The sequence below is a fragment of the Lytechinus pictus genome, chromosome 1 (genome assembly GCF_037042905.1).
Source record: "Lytechinus pictus isolate F3 Inbred chromosome 1, Lp3.0, whole genome shotgun sequence".
Taxonomy (NCBI): Eukaryota; Metazoa; Echinodermata; class Echinoidea; order Temnopleuroida; family Toxopneustidae; genus Lytechinus; species Lytechinus pictus.
In genome coordinates this window covers 34808668-34828336 of record NC_087245.1, presented here as the reverse complement: position 1 = coordinate 34828336, position 19669 = coordinate 34808668, and the positions used below count along the sequence as shown (strand labels likewise).

The 19669-nt window shown below is 35.9% G+C and overlaps 1 protein-coding gene across 1 annotated transcript in view; it reads right to left on the bottom strand.

Annotated features, from left to right (window-relative positions):
- Positions 1 to 371: 371 nt before the first annotated feature.
- The window catches only part of LOC129266311 (solute carrier family 12 member 8-like), a 35673-nt gene continuing 16375 nt past the window's right edge, over positions 372 to 19669 (bottom strand). Inside the window, exons 4-10 of the mRNA XM_064104412.1 lie at positions 19269 to 19500; positions 17981 to 18270; positions 16026 to 16172; positions 12046 to 12520; positions 11173 to 11261; positions 5421 to 5596; positions 372 to 2111 (exon numbers count right to left, since the gene is read on the bottom strand). Coding sequence (XP_063960482.1) covers positions 1781 to 2111; positions 5421 to 5596; positions 11173 to 11261; positions 12046 to 12520; positions 16026 to 16172; positions 17981 to 18270; positions 19269 to 19500 — 1740 coding nt within the window. The 3' untranslated portion in view covers positions 372 to 1780. The remainder of the gene's footprint in view (positions 2112 to 5420; positions 5597 to 11172; positions 11262 to 12045; positions 12521 to 16025; positions 16173 to 17980; positions 18271 to 19268; positions 19501 to 19669) is intronic.

The following is a 19669-nucleotide window of genomic DNA, read 5'->3' as shown; positions in this document are numbered from 1 at the left end:
TGTTATGTAATATAGGCCACCAATGTAAACAATATTTAAATTACTGATGGGGCTACATGTAAATAAAAACAATGACTGTGATACCACCAACTTTCTACAGGCCAAGACCCCTTGTATAATATTTGAACATGTAGCTTTTCTTAATTATGAAGGAATATGATCATGCACAATATATGTAAAATATCACTAAATCATTTTATTATATATTCTAAAAGCAAGTTCTAGAAATTTTTATTTCAGAAATATCTAGCCACCTGAATAATGGAAATAGGCTGAAAAAGCGGAATACATTTTTCATCAATTCTCAGACTGAATTAAAACCAACTCACACATGTAACATGTATACGTACAAAAATATACTATTTCGGTATATGGTCCTTCCTTGTTTAATATAACCTTTCATCAATGAGGTAACTATACTTAACTACAAAAACATGATTCAATAAGACGAAATATGTCAAGGAATTTTAAGATTTGCAATTGAGAACAAGCTTCACGAAACAGGGTCCTAGTCGTGCCCTATTGACAAATAAATTTTCATCAATAAAGTTGACAAAACATGTCTGACCCAACCGGGATGTTAGAGCGTCCGTCTCACAACCGGGGGGTCAGGAATTCAAGCTCGGCAACGTCAGACCAAAAGACGTTAAAAGAAGGGAGTTGCTGCTACCCTGTTTGAAGTTCAACAATTCAAGGGATAGAGCTACGTCATTCTGGTGCTACACAGTAGTATTTCTACTTCAGATTTCATTTTAAACAATGAAACATGGATTTTCATTTTTTTTTCATATCAAATACTAAATAACTTTAAAGCATCACACATTGACAAATTCACTTCAGGTTTAGCAGTATAACTCTAAACATTTTTCATAAGATTTTGATATCAATGGAAACTTCAAATCTTATCTTACAATGTACATATTTAAGTCAATAATTTCATGAAATGAATAGACTGACAGATTTTCACCCTTTTCCTAAAAACAGACTGACTCAAAGCTTGATGGCGCAGATTCAAGATGGTCGGTTTAATTTAATATAAAATAATGCATCACATGATTTGATTCACCTTACCCCATGGGCAAATTTTAGCCCATAGCGTCAAATGACAGGATGTAGCCCATGGCCAAAGGGGTCACTGCCAATGAAGAGTGGACAACATTAAAAAAAAAAAAAATTCAGGGTCATTTTAATCTTTTTTTTTGATTGATTAATATATTTCTTATTCATTTATTTATGAAATATATATTGCTTTATTTTTTTTTTTTTTTTGGGGGGGGGGGGTGGGATGCACACAACACAAATAAAGTGTTACAAATACCCAAAATTAGTAAAAAGCCCTTAAATTACGATAAACTAAACAAAACGGTATGTAATTTGCACTGACTTGAGGATGGAAATCATTTATGCCACCTCAATAAAACCCTGATGAAAAGTTGACTGCAAACCCAACCTCACATCTCAAATCTGAACCCCATTGCTATATCAAACAGTCATATACTTGTATGTCCAAATTACATGAAATTCCTTTTTAAGAGGTGTAAAACAAGGACACTCGCACAAGATATGTGATTAGGTTGTCTTTAATAACGGCATGCTCTTGAATCATAGTTTAGGGTGCCGCTTTTCAGGAAAATTCTTGTGGATGCTGTCCACTTTTTCAATAGCAGATAAATCTATATTCATGTGGAGCAATACATGTACTAGTAAAAGTAGTAATCAAGTAAACTTTAAATAAGCATTAAAAAAAACAAAAAATGAAACAAAAATAAGAATAAACAGATCACATGCTGGGTTTATATACTTTATCTGTCTCTATGAGTAAAGGTTGACTCTCGCCACCCTTTTTCAATATTTCTAAATGCCTCTTTGTATGTGGTAAATGTGGAAGACTATCTTGAGGAGAGAACTCCTCCTCCGATTCACCACCGATGGCCTGAACGGCAGACAAGGGCTGGTCATCAACCAAGTTGTTGCCCTCGACGACGGATGAGTGGTGGAAACGATGGCGGTCGGCAAAATCTTCATTATCCCGATTGACACTAGACTCCTCTATGCCCATGTTGTCCGGGAACGGACTGAGGATCATTTGCTCAGGAACCGGAGATGGTTTCCTAAGGATTAATATTGATGAAGGAAGTGGTCATGTGACTATATTGTCCAAGAATTTATGGAAATGCCCACTCCTCCAGAAGTGCAGTATCCTACTTAGCCTATGGACAATAAAGTAATTCCTTAAGAAAACTTTCTATGCATGTATTTGCCATAAAAATTAGCTTCTTTTTATCAAGAAGAATGTATCATTCCAATCAAATTTCAGCAAAGTACCTGCATTTCCCCACTTTATCAAGGTCTTATTGTTGAATATATGCAGTCTGTTCCCCCCCCCCTTCTTCTTATTAATAGTATATGTTTCTTCATTAAATGTGATAGATGATACATCGGTTTATCGTACATGTATTTGAAATCAGCTATAGATTTTCAATCTTGGTTTATTCCGCTAAAAACAACATTGACATAAATTCATTATCATTATTTCATTTAGCATCACCTGTGCCTGGGAGGCGAAAAGCAAACAAAATCACTGTGACCCGCAGGTCTCTCCTCCCGATGTAACTGATTGGGGGATGGCAGATTTGATAATTTCGTTAACATTGCTTTTCATTTTAAGCCTCGAAATTAGCCTCAAACATAAGAAAATTTACTACTATTAGAGTAACATGCTCCTTAAAACTATTTCGTCTACTGGTTTAACAAAATTTGATTATTCATTATTATTTTTTATTTATTTTTTTTTTTTTTGTAATTTGCACTACATACAAGTGTCTATATACAAGTGACCGATACGTGTATCTTTATCAAAACTACATTAGATGAGTACTACAGCTTCTACACTTCTAACCTCCTCCCATCACCAATGAGAATAGGACAAAAAATTATGAAACTAATCAAATTGTAAATTTCTATAGATCTAGAAATTGGATGAATGCAGAAAGCGTAAGGAGAGGGTTTTATAGTTAATATCAAATCCACCAACCTAAGATGAAAAGAAGAAATATTATTTTCCACCACCAGCAGCAAATGTTGCGTTGACGCCGTATAGGAGGAAGCTGTGTCTACTGTAGAATGAGTTGTAGCAGTGATGCATACCATCTTGTCCACATGTTTGAGTCTTGATTTCATGTGTACATTCCAATATGTTTAATTGTCATTTTATCTCTAAATGCATGTACTATCAGTATTAATTTATCAGTTAATTTATATCGTGATATTATAAGTGTATTTATGGATTGTTGTATGTTTCGTCTCTTGCGGCCAGTTTACTAAAATATTGTACACCTTATACTGAATCATTCAAATCTACCAGGATCTATGATTGTAGAAATTCTAATTGTTACACTCTCTCACACACACACTTTCTCTCTCTCTCTTCCTCTTTTTTTTCTTTTATTTATTCCCATCTCTTCCGTGCTAATTTCTGGTTCGACAGAATTCATTGTTTTTATGTTATTTGGCCGCATGTATTTTCAATTTTGGTTTATCATGATGGGGATGAATGTCGTAATTTAATACATGCACCCCCAACATGATAAACAACCTTTCTATGTGTTTTGATATTTCTTATGATGTAGAATTTGTGTAAATTGAGTTTTTTTATTTGATATTGATTGTATTTTTATGTAAATGATTGTAAAGGGTAATGCAATTCGGCTTTTCAGCCGCTATAGATACCCTTGTTGAAATAAATCGTTTTAAATAAATAAGTCTCATTCATTATTCAGAATAGTGCACTTACTGATAGCTACATTTTTTTGGGTCAATTGCATTGTTCTAAAGCTGCAAGTTTTTTTTTAAAGACAAACTAGGGACAAGTTTCATAAAGACTTAAAACTATTGTAACTTTGGCATTATTGTAACTATCATGAAAACCGAGCCAGGTTACCATGGTATTTGCTATTATAATAGCAAGTTAAAATAGTTGTAACTCTTTATGAAACGGGCCATACAGAGCTCCTAGCATAGTGATTGAGTCACACACATTGCATCACACTCAACAAAACAAACATACCCGGTACTGTATTCTGAATGACTTGTATTTCTTGCACTTATGATTTCTTACAGTATTTTGAGCTGTTATTTGGTATACATTAAAAGAACAAGAGTGTCGCTAAGGCGAGCACATAATACACCTGCCTGTAACTTGGAAAATGGAGTTATTGGTCAAGCAAAAAAAGTGGAAGCTGGTGACTTCACCTTTGTCCTTCTGACCTCAAAATCGATAGAATTCCTGGGATCTATGCTAGTATCATACACACCAAATTCTATGAGCCTAGGTTAAGTTAAACCGAAGTTATCACGTTTACAAGGACTTCAGAAGGGTAAGATGAAAACATGTCAGTGTGACCTTGACCTTTGACCTTTTGACACCGGAGCGTGATACCACAATACATCCCGACCCGTTGCTAGGCGGGGGTATAAAAAACAAACAGCAAAAAGGGTCACATGAATCAGATGAGGGATGAGAAGAGTACTTGATTTTTTTATCATATCAAGATGTTTACAGTTCTTTTACAAAATGTTTACAAAAATTTCACTCTTCATTTTGCAGCATCACAAATTTTCAACACACACCCATGGGACTATTGTTTCTGCAGGTGTCTAGTATTAAAGGCTTGTTTTATAAAACCTGTTACCAACAATAGATGTTATATTGCGATGACAAGTTTGCTCTCACCCACTCAAACAACACAATTTCAAAATGTATGAACAGTAACTTGTCATTCATATCCGGCTCACAAAACAGAACCCTTACACGATGAACCTCCAATACACACGTCCACACCTAAAATAATCTACATGTTTACTACTCCATTACAAAAATACATGCACTATTAACAAAATGTAACTTTAACTCCAAAAATTTGAATAAGAGCTAGGATTGGAGAAGTGCACAAAGACTTGAATGTGCATAAAAGCTACATTGCATTCCTCAGTTCTCTAAAAGCATGCAGAGAAAAACAAAAAGTTAATCTATAAATGATAGAGAGATCTATTAAACCTAGATGGAATGCCATATGCTACAGCTGATCAGGGCTTTGTGGCACAGCGATCGATCATACAGTTGATTTGTGTAATCATTTGCGTAAACTGATCAATGTTATGAAGCATACAAAAGAGGCTTAATATATTCAAGGCTAAAGCTTTGTATTAGTGGTCCTGATCATTTAGAAAGAATACTACTGAAGTGTGAGGAATGTCAGAAGAAAAGGATTATAATGGTAGGGAAGAACAGCAGAGACAGAAGATGCCAAATAGAAAAAAAAAAAAAAACTGAGAACTACAAGAACAGAAAGCTTTTTTTTCCATGGGAGGGGGGGGTGCAAAAGATGAGAAAGATGGTAAATGAGGGATAATGTTCATACCTGAGAAGCCTCTGGAACAGGGATTTTATCCACCTGAAAAACTGAAAGTCGGCCACGCCTGGTTTTACTCCCGGATTAGCCTGGCCAATATAGATGTAGACGATTAAGTATACGCACACGTTGGCAAGAGCATAGCCCCATTGGATGGCAAACATGATTGCAACAGATATTAAAGCCTGTAGGGAGAAGAAAACCAAGTGACGAGAAAGATTGATGACGAACATGATTGCAACAGATATTAAAGCCTGTAGGGGAAAAAAACAATGTGAACAGTAAGATTGATTTTGGAGTTCCTTCGGGAGTTAGTTCAACAGTAACAAAAAGAGAAATAATGTTCAAGTGTATATATATAGGGCTCCTTAGAAAACAATACAAATGATCACTAATAGTAGACCGGCCAAAACGATTTTTTATACTTTGGATGGCAAAATTTGTTAATGCTTGCTAATGCTTGGCATCCCAGCTAACAGTCTTGCAAAAATACCCAGGAATAGCGTACGGCCGGATGCCAAACGCAATTTTGCGTGAACGTGTCATTTTAGCGTAAAATCTGAAAGAATGTCGAAAATCACGCATTTTGATATTTTGACGGATTATCATCATATTTTTGATTATCTTTCATATGAAATTATTTTTATTCAGAGTTTCAAATTATAAGTCTCATGAATATGCATTTCAAATTTGAATATTACACACACACATATGGCACAGGGAAACATAAAACCGCGATTTCCTCATAATAAAAGTTTGTGAAAACTATCAATAGTTTAAAGTTTTTTACGCAACTTAAATTCTTCGATTTAAATACGTTTCTCAATCAAATGTATAGTAAATGTCCTAATGCCACAAATATTAAAAGAATTTTCAAGTAAGATGGAATATATCTCATTTTATGTTATCCGAAAGGAGACAATGTGCATTTTACCAGGTGCGCATTTTGAAAGAAAAATTGAAAAAACCGTACATTATGTACATTATTACATGTATAAGTACATACTAAAGCGAGTTTTTAATTACATGTATATGTACACACTAAAGCGAGTTTTTAATTGAATAGCACAATTTGTCAATTCTTTGCATCCCAGCTCAAATTCTTGCGGAAATACTGAGGAATAACGTACGGGCGGATGCCAAGTGCACTTTTGCGTGAAAGTATCATTTTTAGCGTGAAATCTGAAAGACTGTCGAAAATCACGCATTTTGATATTTTGACGGATTATCATCATATTTTTGGTTATCTTTGATATGAAATTATTTTTATTCAGAGTTTCAAATTATAAGTCTACTAAATATACATTTCAATTTGGAATATTACACACACATATATGGCAATACGACATAAAAAATCGTGATTTACTCAAAATAGAAGTTTGTGAACACTATCAATAGTTCTAAGTTTTTTTACAACTTAAATTCTTCGATTTAAATTGGTTCATCTATTGAATATCGATCGTTTCTAATGTCACAAATATTAAAAGAATTTTCAAGTAAGATGAAAGAAACATTTTCCGAAAGGGGGTATGCAAAATTTAGCGGGAAGGGGGGGGGGGCCTTTTGAATGTAAAATTGAAGATACTGTAAATTGTTAACATAATTACATGAATAAGTACATACTTAAAACGAGTTACAAAATTTCTGGCCGCAACTGCCTCTTCCCCCCCCCTCCCCCGCTGCCTAAGGTCATGTGTAGTGTCCGAAAGGATTACATGGAGCTGAAAGTATCCCGTTTTCAAGATAATATACCACTAGCATAAAGGGGGGGCAGACTGGCCCCCCCCCCCCCTGACGATTTTTTTTTATTGGTACAAAATCCTTTATTTGTGGTTGAAAACCTTTTTTTTTGCTTGTAATTTTTTTTCGCGGACGAAATATCCTCCAAAAAATTGCCCCCCCCCTTTGGAAAATCCTGGGTACGCCGCTGTAATATACCCAAAGTATTCTGCTCGCGATTCGAGTGTATATTTTATTGTGGTTTAGCGAGATAGGCACCCTACACGAGATTACAAAAAGATGGCAAATAAATTTTCGACTCGAGCTTCGCGCTGGCATTAATATATGAGATAAACAACTTGCTATCTGTTTAAAAAAAACCTTGCTTGAAGTGTCAACTTCTCAGAATCCAGTCGCATCCAGTCCATTATTAAATAAATGTGAATACTGTATGTCCGATCTTTAGCTCTTAGTCTCTCCCAATTTTAGCTCGCGCTTTTGCGCTAACGTTTTTGTTAAGTAAGATATTCATCTTTTTCTACATTAAAAACATGTTTAAAATCCTTCGTTTAATTCGACATTTTCAGTTCACGCTTCGCGCTCGCATCAAATGCTATAATTAAATACTGATCATTGTTCATGATTTGACGATTTTTGTTTTACCTCATTTGCTAAGAAAGCGTGAATGCTTCTAAGCAAGCAACCAGATGACCGATGGCTTAAGGTACTCTCCGAGGGACCTATAGGACTAAAATGCCTTACTACCATTTAAATGCCTTACTTGGCACTAGCGCGCCAAGTGGGAATTGAACCCAGGCCACCGGAATCCGAAACCCCCTCACTACCGATTGAGCTATCGCCCCTATCGCGCCTTAGAATGTTTCGTTTCTAATTTAAAAAAAGCCAGCTCGGCTTGTGCTGGATTTTTAAAAACAGATACATAACATTCTTTATTTCAAAACGTCATCAAAATGTCCAGTTTACGGATTGGAATATAAAAATCAGATTGCGTTTCGGACTCGCATCAATAGCCTATATATCATTTTTTTAAGATATGTATTAAATGCTCCGTTTTCACGTCAGAATATTAAAAATTTCTGAAATTTCTAACATTACAATAATGTTCGTGATTACACTTACGAATTGTGTAACTTTCTAAATTTCAGCTCTAAATTTCATTGCATATTATAAAAATGCTTGCGCTTCGCGCTCGCATTATTCAAATGGGCCTTGTCAGATACTTAATCGTGCTTGTGAGAATAAAGCTAATATGTACTTAATAATAAATACTTGATGAATCAATCTATTTTGGTACCCCCTGCAAAATACCAAGCCCCGCCCCCGTGCTCCTCTGCTGACAAAATCCTAGCTACGCTGCTGGTGAGTGAGCTGACTGACCAAGTCTTTTAAGCAAAAGCCTTAATTTAGGGAATAATTTGTGTTTATTAATTTAAAAAAAAAATTAGAATTACAATATTTACATTCAATTGAGGTTATAATAAATAAATAAATATGTATAGATATATAAATAAAAGAATAAATAAATAATTAAATAAATAAATAACTAAATGACCCCCTCCCCAACAAGCTTTCTATTATTTTGCTTCTGTTGTTTTATGCCTTTTCTTGATTTTTTTTGGGGGGCAAGTTTCCCCTCCCCCTCACTTCCATGCATCTTCTTTCAAAAGGCTTATGTCAGTGTCCATAGCTCATTTTCCCAATTTTAGAATTCAAAAGTTATGATGACATTAAGAAAAAATATCCCCATATGGCCAAAGTTCAGTGACTCTAAATGACATTTGACCTTAATCATGTGATCTAAAACTTGTGCAAGACGATCAGTAATACCTGAATACTGTTATAAGTGTCATTAATTTTTTTCTATACGTTCAAAGTTATATAGAAATTTCGAAAACGTAACCTTGGTTAAAATTTCAAGGTTGATATGACGCTGTTATATCAAAACTACCGTCGCCTCCGCCGGAAAAGTGGCTCCTTTAGTCCTGCTCTGCTATGCATGCAGGCGAGACAAAAAATAGGTATTGCCGTGGTAACGGCCATATTTTTTTAGACTTTGATAATCCAATAATTGAAGTAAAATGTAGATTGACAGAGTAGTTTAAACATGCTAATTCGATCGTTTTATTCATACATGTATATTTTCTATGCACTAGAGTACCTACGGGGGGGGGGGGGAGCAGAGGGGGCAGTCTGCCCCCCTGACGAGTCCCAACCCATGCAAAAGACGTATCCATGCCACACCCCCCCCCCCCCGCCGACGAGCTTGAAGACCTTTTTTTGCCCCCCCCCCCTGACGAGCTTGAAGACCTTTTTTTTTTGCTTGTCAAATTTTTTGGCCAACGGTTTTGCCCCCCCCCCCCTGTGGAAAATCCTATAGGTACGCTACTGTTTCTATGATTTTGGATATAGATATTCCTACAAAATTAATGTTACCATGGTAACGGCAAATTAAATATCAGACCTATTTATGAATATCGCCACAGGTAGATTTACGTTCAGCACCAATTAATTCGCGGAAATAGCAAGAAGATCGAACTCTACAAAAGTAAACATAATCCTATATAAGATCATGACGAGTATCGCACTGATTGATATTAGTATGTGCAATATAGATGTAATATTGTGCGCTGTTTGTATTTTATCAGAAATGCGCATCCGATAAATGTACATTGTTATCTTTCGCATATATAACATAAAATGATATATCTTGCATCTTATTACAACATTTGTTTTCACTATATGTGCCATGACAACAATTATTATGTATTTATTCGGTTAGCGCTAAAATTGACGAAATTGAGATGCGGAACACAAACATTATACTATTGATAGTTTTCACAAACTATTATTTTTAGTAAATCACGATTTTATATTTCATATTGCCATATATGTGTGTGTAATATTCCAAATTGAAATGCATATTTACTAGACTTATAATTTAAAACTCTGAATAAAAATAATTCCATATCAAAGATAACCAAAAATATGATGATAATCCGTCAAAATATCAAAATGCATGATTTTCAACAGTCTTTCAAATTTTACGCAAAAAATGATACTTTCACGCAAAAGTGCACTTGGTATACGCCCGTACGTTATTTCTCAGGATTTCCGCAAGACTTTTAGCTGGGATGCAAAGAATTGACAAATTGTGCTATCCAATTAAAAACTCGCTTTAGAGTGCACTTATACATGTAATTAAAAACTCGCTTTAGTATGTACTTATACATGTAATTATGTACATAATGTACGGTATTTTCAATTTTTCTTTCAAAATGCGCACCTGGTAAAATGCACATTGTCTCCTTTCGGATAACATGAAGTGAGATATCTTAAATCTTACTTGAAAATTCTTTTAATATTTGTGACATTAGGACATTTACTATACATTTGATGGATAAACGCAGTTAAATCGAAGAATTTAAGCTGCGTAAAAAAACTTCAAACTATTGATAGTTTTCACAAACTTTTATTATGAGGAAATCGCGGTTTTATGTTTCCCTGTGCCATATGTGTGTGTGTGTAATATTCAAATTTGAAATGCATATTTATGAGACTTATAATTTGAAACTCTGAATAAAAATAATTTCATATGAAAGATAACCAAAAATATGATGATAATCCGTCAAAATATCAAAATGCGTGATTTTCGACATTCTTTCAGTACGCTATTCCTGGGTATTTTTGCAAGACTTTTAGCTGGGATGCCAAGCATTAACAAATTTTGCCGTCGAATCCTTATCTAGAGCACTTTTTGACTTTTGGCCGGTCTACTATAATGGGGTACAACATATAAATATAACAAAATAAATAATCAATAAACAAATTAAACAGATATGATACATCCCTCATTCCACCAGAAACAAAATTGTCTACTTTTGACAAAGTTAAATCATCCTCATAATGAGCACAGTAATTTCAGAATATTTCTATAACCTTGTGATAATACTATCTTCGTCTTCATAGGGTGTGTTTCTACATTAAGTCATGATTGTGAGTATAAAACAAGCTTAATACTTACACCTATAAGAGAGACCCATCTGTTACAGAATCTTGAATACCATGATGGGGGCATGCGAGTTATCTCTGTACTGAATGGACCTTTGGAATCTAAAAAGAAAGTAATAATCTTCATGCTAAACCAACAATGATATTTGATCAACGCAAGAATATAAGATTGCAACTTGTATGTTAACAATATCACAATATAAATGCATATAGATTTTTTTCAATCTCAAATAGTTAAAACATTATATAACTATTTAATATTTTTCTTTTTTTGTGCTAAAAGTTCATTCGAGGCAGCAAAATAACCATACATCAAATGTGATTTGCGGAAAAAGGGTAGTTGTTTGATAGAACTGTAGTAATAATGCTGCAAGAATGCTTTTCCCTCTTATCTTCATTATTAGTTCATATAAAATTCTTGTCAAGATACAATTTGATTAATTTCATTTTTTCAGCCACTTACATTGTGTGCAAGTATATTGTGCGAATACAACTGCTGACATTCAATGTCCAATGCTTTATGGTTTAGTGAATTTCTACAACTCTTTTAGGCTCAATTCCATTATGGTTAATGACTTTTTGGCTTCATGTTCTAACAAAAATTAAAATCACTATCATGATCGGGCAGCTACTATTTGATCAAGTAAACAAAAATGCTTCAAAGTCAAACATCTACATTTGAGATTAAGTCCAATAGTGCCTTTAAATTGGCATAGTAAAAGTACATCTAAAATTTTGCTTTAAATAAACATTGCGCTCTATATAGGTGATTTTATTGACAATTTAGTGTTTTATAGTCTATGGGTTTTTTTCTTTAAATCTCAGGCATGGTTGTTGTTTGATAAACCTAAAATGTCCTTGTCTCACTTTAAAAGATTTCACTTACCCCCTCTATTTTGTGAATCAATAAGTGACTCCTTATCACTGATCCCGACCACACCTCCATACTGATTTCCTCCATTCTCAACCGAATTCTTCTCTTGACCGTCCTCTTTCTTTTCATCCGAAACTCCAAATGCCTTTTCTGCCTTCTCGATGTCCTGCTTGAATTCTGAGAGCGAGTCCCTGCGGTTCGAATCATCGTCGGGTTCGTTGACGAGGGCGCCGTACGAGGTGCCATCCTGTCGATTCTTATCGATGACGTGGGAGAGGAGGCTGTCCTTCTCCTTCCCGGGCTCACCGCCGACGCGGTCGAAGCTCATGGCCAGGGAGAAGTAGGCGTAGTCGATACCGGCATAGGAGAGGAGGAAAGGCATGGTTACGATAGGACCAAGATAGTTGACTTGACCGATGAAGATGAAGAGGATAGCTATGAAGCACACAAGGAGCTGGGCTATGATAGGCTCTTTATTTGGCCCTTTCTGTGTATGATTGAAGAAAAGAAATAATTAGTACTTATAAACCACGAAGCAATTACTTTAACAGAAGACAATAGTTTAGTATAATTTCCCTGGCTTGAGAAGTGCATCCATTCTGTGCTTAAAGGAATAAAATCCTGCCAGGCACCCATTTACCTCACCCGGGTTAAGTGCAGCACAGGGTGGATAAATTTCAATACTAAAGGAAATGATTCCATGACTGGGATTTGAATTAATGACCCTCTGATTGAAATGCAAAAGTCTGAACCACAAGACCATAATGCTCCCATTAAATCAGAATTGAGGGAGTATTTCATGGGATGCCTTGGGGGCATATTGTTAATATTGAGGGAAAAATATTTCATTTTTCAAAATAGAAATCGGCGAATAGAAATATTAAAAAAAAAAATCATTTTGCCCAATTGATTGTAGCGCCGGGTTGATGTAGCTCTATCTCTTAAATTGTTGAAAGTCAAAAAGTGTACATGTAGCAGTAACTCCAGTGAAAAAAATACACGGGGGCGGCGGGCGAATTCGCCCCGGAAATGCCTAAAGTCGCCCTCGAAATCACCCAAAATCATGCTTTCGGGGGCGACATAAAATCTGAATGTCGCCCCCGAAATTATTGCCGAGTGATAACAACTCAACCAACCACTAGCGCCATATGCTCGAGCTCCGCTTACCATTTAAAAAACATCCAAAATCCACACTCAAAATCATGAATAAGCCTTGAAAATAGCGAGGAGCGCAGTTTCAAATTCCGAAGTTGCGTCTTTTTTCCTGTACCACGTATTTCCACACACATGGTACCAGGTATGGAAAAAAAATGAACGCGATGGTCGGGAAACAGTTGCATGTATAGGGGTCAATTATGACTACCACTATGTGCAATTTCTAATGCACATGTTTCCCCTACAGTTATCACAATTCTGTGATAAAATAATTCGAGTCTAGTAACCTATCATTGGTGAGTTGTCATTCGGCTTTGCTTTTCAAAACAGCCTATTAACATCCAAAATAACTTACCTTATTTATTAATTATAACTTAAAATTCATTTGTTTTATTTTTCTCGGGGATGTGGTAAATATCAGACAATAAATCATCAAACAAAGCTCCATCTATTTTACAAGGCCGGCGGCAGGCGCACGCATTGGCGCTTGTATTAGCTAGCCAGTCTGAGCTCTGTCTCTCTGCCAGAGCTCTGGGGGACAATTCGCTCAGTAAAGGCCTCAATGATGGTGATTTTCTGTTTCAGACAGAGTTTACATTTCGGGTATATTATTCAAAACTGCCAATAAAGTTTGATGATTTCTTCATTGTCATGTATATTTAAGTTCTTAATGAATACATTCTCACCAAATTTAGACTCCCCCATAGAGAAATGCAATTTTCATGGAGATCTGCGTTTTCAAAGAACTTCACAAAAAGTTAGGGTATTTGATAAATAATGTGGGCATTTATTACATGTACATGGCCGAGTACAGGGTATTGTACTGGAATAGACTGAGTAGAAATTACATATTGAATTCATTTATATCCAATTCCAACTCACAGTCACACCCACACACACACACATCCACCCACACACACACACCCAAGATTCTAAGCATGAAAAAAATAACTTACAAAATCATACAATATCAAACAAAAAGTAATAATTCATTAATAAGTGAACAGGTAATCCTCAAAATACAAAAAAGTAGCATTCAAAAAGAGCCCCCGAAATGCAAAGAGTAGCCCCCGAAAGGTAGAAATGGAGCCCCCGAAATTTGACAAAAAAATTAAAATGGAGCCCCCGAAAAAAAAAATTAATTTTTTTCCCTGAGTAACTCCCATCTTTTTATGTCTTTTGGTCTGACACGGCCTGGGGAATCAATGTACATACTTTTGAGCTATTAATTTTGAAGCAGAAAAGGCAAATTATATGAGCCTCGGTTAAGATAAAATTGTTAAGTTAAACTGAAGTTATTGCGTTTACAAGGACTGCAGAAGGGTAAGATGAAAACATGTCACTGTGACCTTGACCTTTTGACCTCAAAATCAATTGGCTTCCTGGTATCTATGCTAGTATCATACACACCAAATTATATGAGCCTAGGTTAAGTTGAACTGAAGATATCACGTTTACAAGGAAAAGTTAACGGACGGACGGACACCAAGCGTGATACCATAATACATATACGTCCCGTCTAGACGGTTGTATAAAAAGTATTGAGAGTGCAGTGAAAGAAAGCCAAATATGCCATGGAAAATAATACAGATAACGTTATGTGAAAGGTGTGTCTCAAAATAAAATATAATGGAATATTATCATTATTTTTATAATTTTGTTAATAGGGATTTAATGAGTAATGTAATGAAGGGATGGATGTTATAATTGTCCAGACACAGTCTATTTTATGACACATACATGTAATGTAAAGTGGCCAAAGGCATGAAAGGCACTAAAGTCAATCTTTATCAGTGTTGCAAGAAACTTATGTTCATTTGCAAATCAAACATAAGCCCAAAATTAAGTATAATTGAGCTTGGGTAGAAAATTGAGTTGCAACTGAATACATATCAACTAAAATTTGCATTTAACCCTATCCAGGCCGGGGGGCTGGGCCTCGGAGGCCCCCCCTCAATGATTCGTGCAATATTTTCCCCGCGCAAATTTTTTTTACCCCGCCGTTCGCTGACTTTTTACTTTCAAGTCTTGCGCAACTTTTGAGACCAATTTTGCGACGCCCGGTACGCGATTTCGAAATCACGCAACATTTTGTAAGTGCATGTCAGACCAAAAATTGCTAAAAGCGTAATTCGTGTACAAAGTCAATGCAAATTGTGTTTTCAACCAAAAATCATAAATGTATGATTATTTTTAGCTTTGCTGGTCCAAATGTATTTATTTTATTCCGTTTATGATCTCAAAAGAGTCCCCGACAAAGTTCATTGAAAAAAAAATAAAAACAAAAGGTCCAAAAAATTGAGAAATACATAAGAAATTGCAAAAAAACAATGTAATACATAAAAAATTGATTTCATATTGCAATTTTGTTCACGTACATTTTCTAAGAACACCACAAAGAGTTTATATACCAAAAATTAGATAATTTGGAGCGTTATTTAGGGAGTTAGAGGAAAAAGTGCGATTTCGCATACTAAATACGCATAAATTAGCATAATCGCTTAATAGTGATTTGCATGAAACAAATTACTCTACAATTTTGTAGATTATGTCCAAGACAACCTGCGTACCAATTTTCGGCGCAATTGCGCAATCAACGGCCGAGATTTCGAAGAGGGGCCCGGGAGGCCCCCCCTGGCCATATGAACTCCCAAAATACCCCGGCCTAGATAGGGTTAATCAATGCATTTGCACTTAGTTTATTCAAGCTTCATATGGAATTCATCCCAAGTTTCTGGCAACATCCTATAAATGTGTCAAGATATAATCCACCTTCACTTAGAAACTCCAGAGAAGAATTACGATAAAAAGATTTTTTTCCTTTAAAGCTGACTTACCCCATGGCCCAGGAATTTAATGATGGGAATAACGTTCTCGTTAGCTATACACTGGAGTATTCTGGGTGCTCCATAAAGCCCTCCTAAACATGATGACAAAGACGAGATGTACAGCCCAAGCAGCCATAGGAATCCCACTAGTGACACCTACAACACAAAGTTAAATATATATTTGTTAATAAAATCTTAAAATTCTAATCTGAATAGCGGTATATATATGTGAATATTGCCTGATTGTCTTAATATATTAATCCATGCATCCTATTCATACTTGCAAAATGGCTTAAAATGTCCAGCTTTCAGGCCTTAATATCAGCAAATTTTGCTTATCTTATTAGGCACACTACATTATTGAATGAGATAGCAATTAGGGTGGTTACTGGTTTAGATTATCATCACGCTTGTACTTTCACATTGAATTAAGAATTGAAAGTGCTATAAAATTTATCAAATTGATTTCAATATCTGCAAATGTCTCTCGCCCTGGGAGGGAGATTCCCCACCTCCAAGACCCTTCCCCCACTTGGTTGCTCCACTCCCTTGCCAAGGTTACCGCTTTTGCACTCTTCCATGTTGGCAAGTATGTAAATATTTGAAAACAAGTAATATTATATTATATAGTTCATGAATATTAATTTTCAATTATTCATGAACCATGGTACGATAAATATTTTTTCATCTCCAATGCTTTTGTTCAAATATTTTTTTTTTACACAACAATGAGGTCTTTATCCATTTTCATTCCCAGTGTTAAAATTGTTTTGTTACAAAATTTATGTCAACAGCAAAACATGATTTCTGATTGTGAACTTGTTATTTAGGGAACTGTTATGGAGTATTCTGATTTACCACCAATTCGAAAAGATTTGTATGTGGCGAAAATTTAGGTGGCGATATTCACATTGGGATGACTTTCTGAGAGGTCACATGTAAAACAAGTAGAGCACCTCGGGCAGTCTCACCTGCATTACACGAATCAATATACATGAAGCAGCAGTGCTGACTTTGAGAACTACTATAAAATAAGTATTCACAAAAAACATTATTCATTCATTGACCCTAAATGATATTTGACCTTGATCATGTGACCTAAGACTTGTCAGTGATACTTGATTACCCCTATGTCGAACAATTCATAAAAACTAAAACTATATCCATAAACTTTGAAAGTTATGACAGCAATTTGATAATTATCTCCAACGTGGCCAAGTTCATTGACCTTAAATGACCTTTGACCTTGGTCATGTGACCTGAAGCTCGCACAGGATGTTCAGTGTTACTTGATTACTCTTATGTGTAAGTCTTATGAACTAGACCAATACAATTTTAGAGTTATGATGGTAATTCAACAAATACCCCCAACTTGGCCAAAGTTCATTGACCCTAAATGACCTTTGACATTGGTCATGTGATTTGAAACTCTCACAGGATGTTCAGTGATACAAGATTACTCTTATGTCCAAGTTTCATGAACTAGGTCCATATACTTTCCTAAGTTATGATGACATTTCAATAACTTAACCTTAGGTTAAGAATTCGATATTGACCCCCCCACATGGTCTAAGTTCATTGACCCTAAATGACCTTTGACCTTGGTCATGAGACCTGAAACTCGGGCAGGATGTTTAGTAATACTTGATTAACCTACTGTCCAAGTTTCATGAACTAGGTCCATATACTAAGTTATGCTGTCATTTCAAAAACTTAACCTTCGGTTAAGGTTTGATGTTGACGCCGCCGCCAGGTGAGAGAAAACACAATGTAACCACACTGTGTGAGTGGGGCGACCAAACTTGTCAATCTGATCGTTTTTGTGATGATTTTACTTGATTGAGGATTATAAATTTGACAGATAAATGATGATCGGGAGCTGAAATAAATTAGAACCTAGGAAGGTAATAACTTTCCAGCTACCCAGTCACTGACTATCTGAAGGAATGGAATGCAATGCTTACTGTCTCTGCTATCATGTAATCTGTCTGCAGGAAATCTCTCATACACGTCGCTCCCAGAAGCATGGCAAAGAGAAGATACAGGACGGCTGTCACACCAAGAGCTGATAGGGTTCCCTTGGGGATACTCTTGTGTGGTTCACGTAAATCTCCACTCATATTGATGCCTGCCATCACTCCAGTGGCAGTTGGGAAAAATACACCAAACACCGTGAAGAAATTTTCACCTGGTAGGTAGTCGGCGCCAGTGTTGTTATGGAAGGCGGCGCGGTTGTAGCCTACAAAACCATTTGCTGTATAGCAAGGAAAGGAAAATATGAAGAAGCACTTGAGTGGTATAGATGGGACTTGATAAAGTTATAATAAAAATGTTGGTCATTGGTATTCTTTTTCTTTCCTCTCAGAGTACAGACCACCTTCTGGTGTATCATCGTACTACAGAGGTTTGCCTGGGACTGGCAGGTGCAATACACTGGATGAACACCCTACTCTTTCGAAATAGAATATTGGTTTTAAAGTGCATAGGTTATGACTCTCCTATAATGGGACAAACATTTGAGTCTTTTGTGATGTTTTTCAACTGCATTCACATCTTCACTGAATACAGCGATCTTTTTTATTTAGTTAGTAAGACATGATTTGTCATGAGCAGGATTCGAACCTAAAACAGGTGCTCTAATCGAATGAGCCTAGGTGGCCTCCCTTTTGATGTTGATTTGTTGGATAAACAATAACCAGTTACTGAGCATGTTAGTAACGATCACCCTTGTAAGCGGTGACCTGATAATAAATCCACTCTCTATGATTGAATAATTTTTTAAAGATAAAATATCAAATCTTTGACTTCACCTAAAAAACATATTTCAATCATTATATGGATTTAATTGTACAATGAGAAATAAAAAAAACACTGTTAACAGCACTTCAGTACATCCTTTCACTATAAAATGGAGAGCATCCCGTTACTGAGTGGAAAAGACCTTTCACTTCGTTGAAATATGACAAATTTTGAAGAGCTACACTTTTTGACCTCCTACCTATCACTCAGTCAGTCATGCATGTAACAAGGTAAGAAAGGGAGTAGACGGACATTACCTGCCCTATTTGCTCAAAATATTGGCATTGTGTCTTCCCTTTTGAAGAGCCAAATCTTACATTTCATTTCTTTTTTGCTCGTGAAATTTTGTTTTATGCAATTGCATCTCTTTCATCCTTAAGATATCCATCCCCTGTCTGTGCCTTATCATTTACAAAATGCTTAATTCGTCCTTGCACTCAAGGACAAGGGTACCTTTGTCAGTATGGGCTACTGTCCCAACTAGGAAGTCCAGAGTAGCAACGCCCAAGACAGCCAGAAGGAGGAGCTGCATCTTGATGACCCATTTGACCCCTGCAATATTAATGGCCAGTAGAAGCAAGATGACCGCTATCCCAACGCCCCTGACGGCCCAGGCATTGTCCCAACCAAAGGTCTTGGCAACAGACTCCCCAAAACCTGTACAGTAGAGTGAGCAGGCTACAGTCTGAAATTAAAGAAAAAAAATATAAGAGGATAGCGTTCAACAGTTGTAATAGCAGCACATGATTTGAAGATATATAACTTCTAAACAGGTAGCTGGTATTTCCTGCACCGTCACAAGGTCTTCACCACAGGCCTGTAAAGTTATCGGCAGTGAAGCAAATGGACTGTCG